General features: G+C 58.5%; 1 protein-coding gene across 1 annotated transcript; it reads left to right on the top strand.

Annotated features, from left to right (window-relative positions):
* Nucleotides 1–1,330: 1,330 nt before the first annotated feature.
* UCN (urocortin) lies at nt 1,331–1,817 on the top strand. Its single transcript, XM_036262204.1, has one exon. It carries the CDS (start codon nt 1,422–1,424, stop codon nt 1,815–1,817), a length of 396 nt encoding a protein of 131 aa, XP_036118097.1. The 5' UTR covers nt 1,331–1,421.
* Nucleotides 1,818–1,971: the final 154 nt, after the last annotated feature.

Genomic DNA, 1,971 nt, shown 5'->3' with positions numbered 1-1,971 from the left:
TTGCTCAGTGGTTGAGCATTGACCCATGCACCAAGAGGTCTCGGGTTCAATTACTGGTCAGGGCACATGCCCAGGTTGTGGACCCGATCCCCAGTGGGGGGCATGCAGGAGGTGGCAATCGATGTTCTCATCAATGTTTCTATCTCTCCCTCTCCCTTCCTCTCTCTAAAAATCAATAAAGAAAAAAAATAAAAAAGAAATAATAAAATAAATGTTTGTTATTTATAAGCCACCCAGTTTGTTTTTGTTGTTACTACACCTCAAATGGACTAAGACACCATATTTTCTTACTACCAAGTGATCTTAACCTGGAAGTCAAAGATACAGTAATTCTGCTGCTGTGACTCTCAGGAGAAAAGTTAACTTGGCTAACCTACCACTTTGGGGCAAACTCAGAAGCAGATGGATCAGCTTTTTGGTCTGAAAGCACTCAAGCCAAAAACCTTTTTTTATGGTGCCTCAGTCAGACAGCCCTAGAATTTAGATCCTGGTGCTGGAATAAGATCAAGAATCATGGCCAACTCAGCCTGCCTCAGCTGCTACTTGGGTGGGTACCATGGTGATGGCTGAGTGCCAGCTGTGCTATCCTGATTGCCTCAGTTTACAGAACTGGTAGCTGGGGCGAGGGAGTGGGTCTGAGCAGCACAGCCTTCTCCCAGTGCCTGCTGATCCCTCTGGAGGTAGAGGGCAGGGTCAGCACCACGGACAGCCCCACGATCCAGCCACTATTTTGTGTGCCAGAGAAGACTGGCGGTCCGGGCTAGTCTGTTCTGGGGACCGACCCTAGCCACTGCTGACTGTTGAAGTGGTGAAGGACTCTCATGGCTCCCAGAGCAATCTTTACGCCCCAGCCAGCTTCTTGCTCACTTGAGTCCGCTGTCACTTCTAGAGCAAGCCCGAGAGACGTGCCCTGTGCCCTTCGGGGTCTCGCAACCCGTTGGACTTGAAGCTGCGACCGTCATTGCTCTACAATTAGTGCATGTTTCTCGCTGACGTCAGTGGGAGCTGTCCTAGAGCTATATAAGGCTTGCGGCGGTCCCGGGACAGACCCCGTGTTTCCCAAGGCACCCTCAGCCCGCCCTGAGGGACAGACTGGAGCTCCGTCCTGCACTGTGCAGACGCCCTTCCCGCAATCTGTGAGTGGCTCCCGGAGCATCCACCCGGACTCCCTCAGCACCAGGACTCCGCACTCAGCTCACCTACCGGGACCGCTAAGAGGGAGGGAGGGAGGGAAAGAGGAAAGGGTGGCACATGACTGGGCAGAGGCTGGGGCTGCAGGGAAGGTTGTGGGCACCAGGCGGCAGCCGAAGGGGACCGGCGGGGACGCTCGATGTGCGCGGGAAGGGGAGTGGTGCCACCTGCGACTGCTCCAAGCGCTCCTCACCACTCACTGCTCCTGTGTGTCCAGGGCCGGTGGCACCATGAGGCTAGCGGGACGCGCTGCGCTGCTGGTGGCGCTGCTGATCCTGGCTCAGCTGCACCCGGGGAGCAGCCAGTGGAGCCCGGAGGAAGAGGCGGCGGCCGCCAGCATCCCGAGCATCCAGGACCCAAGTCTGCGCTGGAGCCCCGGGGCTCGGAACCAGGGCGGCGGAGCCCGCGCGCTCCTCTTGCTGTTGGCCGAGCGCTTTCCCCGCCGCGCTGGGCCGGGCAGATGGGGATCTGGGACCCCAGGCGAGCGGCCGCGACGGGACGACCCTCCGCTGTCCATTGACCTCACCTTCCACCTTCTGCGGACCCTGCTGGAGCTGGCGCGGACGCAGAGCCAGCGGGAGCGCGCAGAGCAGAACCGCATCATATTTGACTCGGTGGGCAAGTGACCTGCAGGGCCTGGGGTTCCGAAAACCTCGACCCCCATCCCCCACCCCGGGGCTGGCACCCGCTCAACCGGAACTGACCCAGTCCCGCGGGGCAGGAGCGGCCCGGGGATACCTTGAGCACTCTCTGCATTCCTAGTTTTTAATAAAAGTGCTG

The sequence above is a fragment of the Molossus molossus genome, unplaced genomic scaffold (assembly GCF_014108415.1).
Source record: "Molossus molossus isolate mMolMol1 unplaced genomic scaffold, mMolMol1.p scaffold_m16_p_15, whole genome shotgun sequence".
Taxonomy (NCBI): Eukaryota; Metazoa; Chordata; class Mammalia; order Chiroptera; family Molossidae; genus Molossus; species Molossus molossus.
Note: the sequence above shows the minus strand (reverse complement) of the source record. Positions and strands in the feature narration are given on the sequence as shown.

Coding starts and splice junctions, on each gene's coding strand:
- UCN (XM_036262204.1), top strand. CDS start 1,422: ATGAGGCTAGCGGGACGCGCTGCGCTGCTGGTGGCGCTGCTGATCCTG.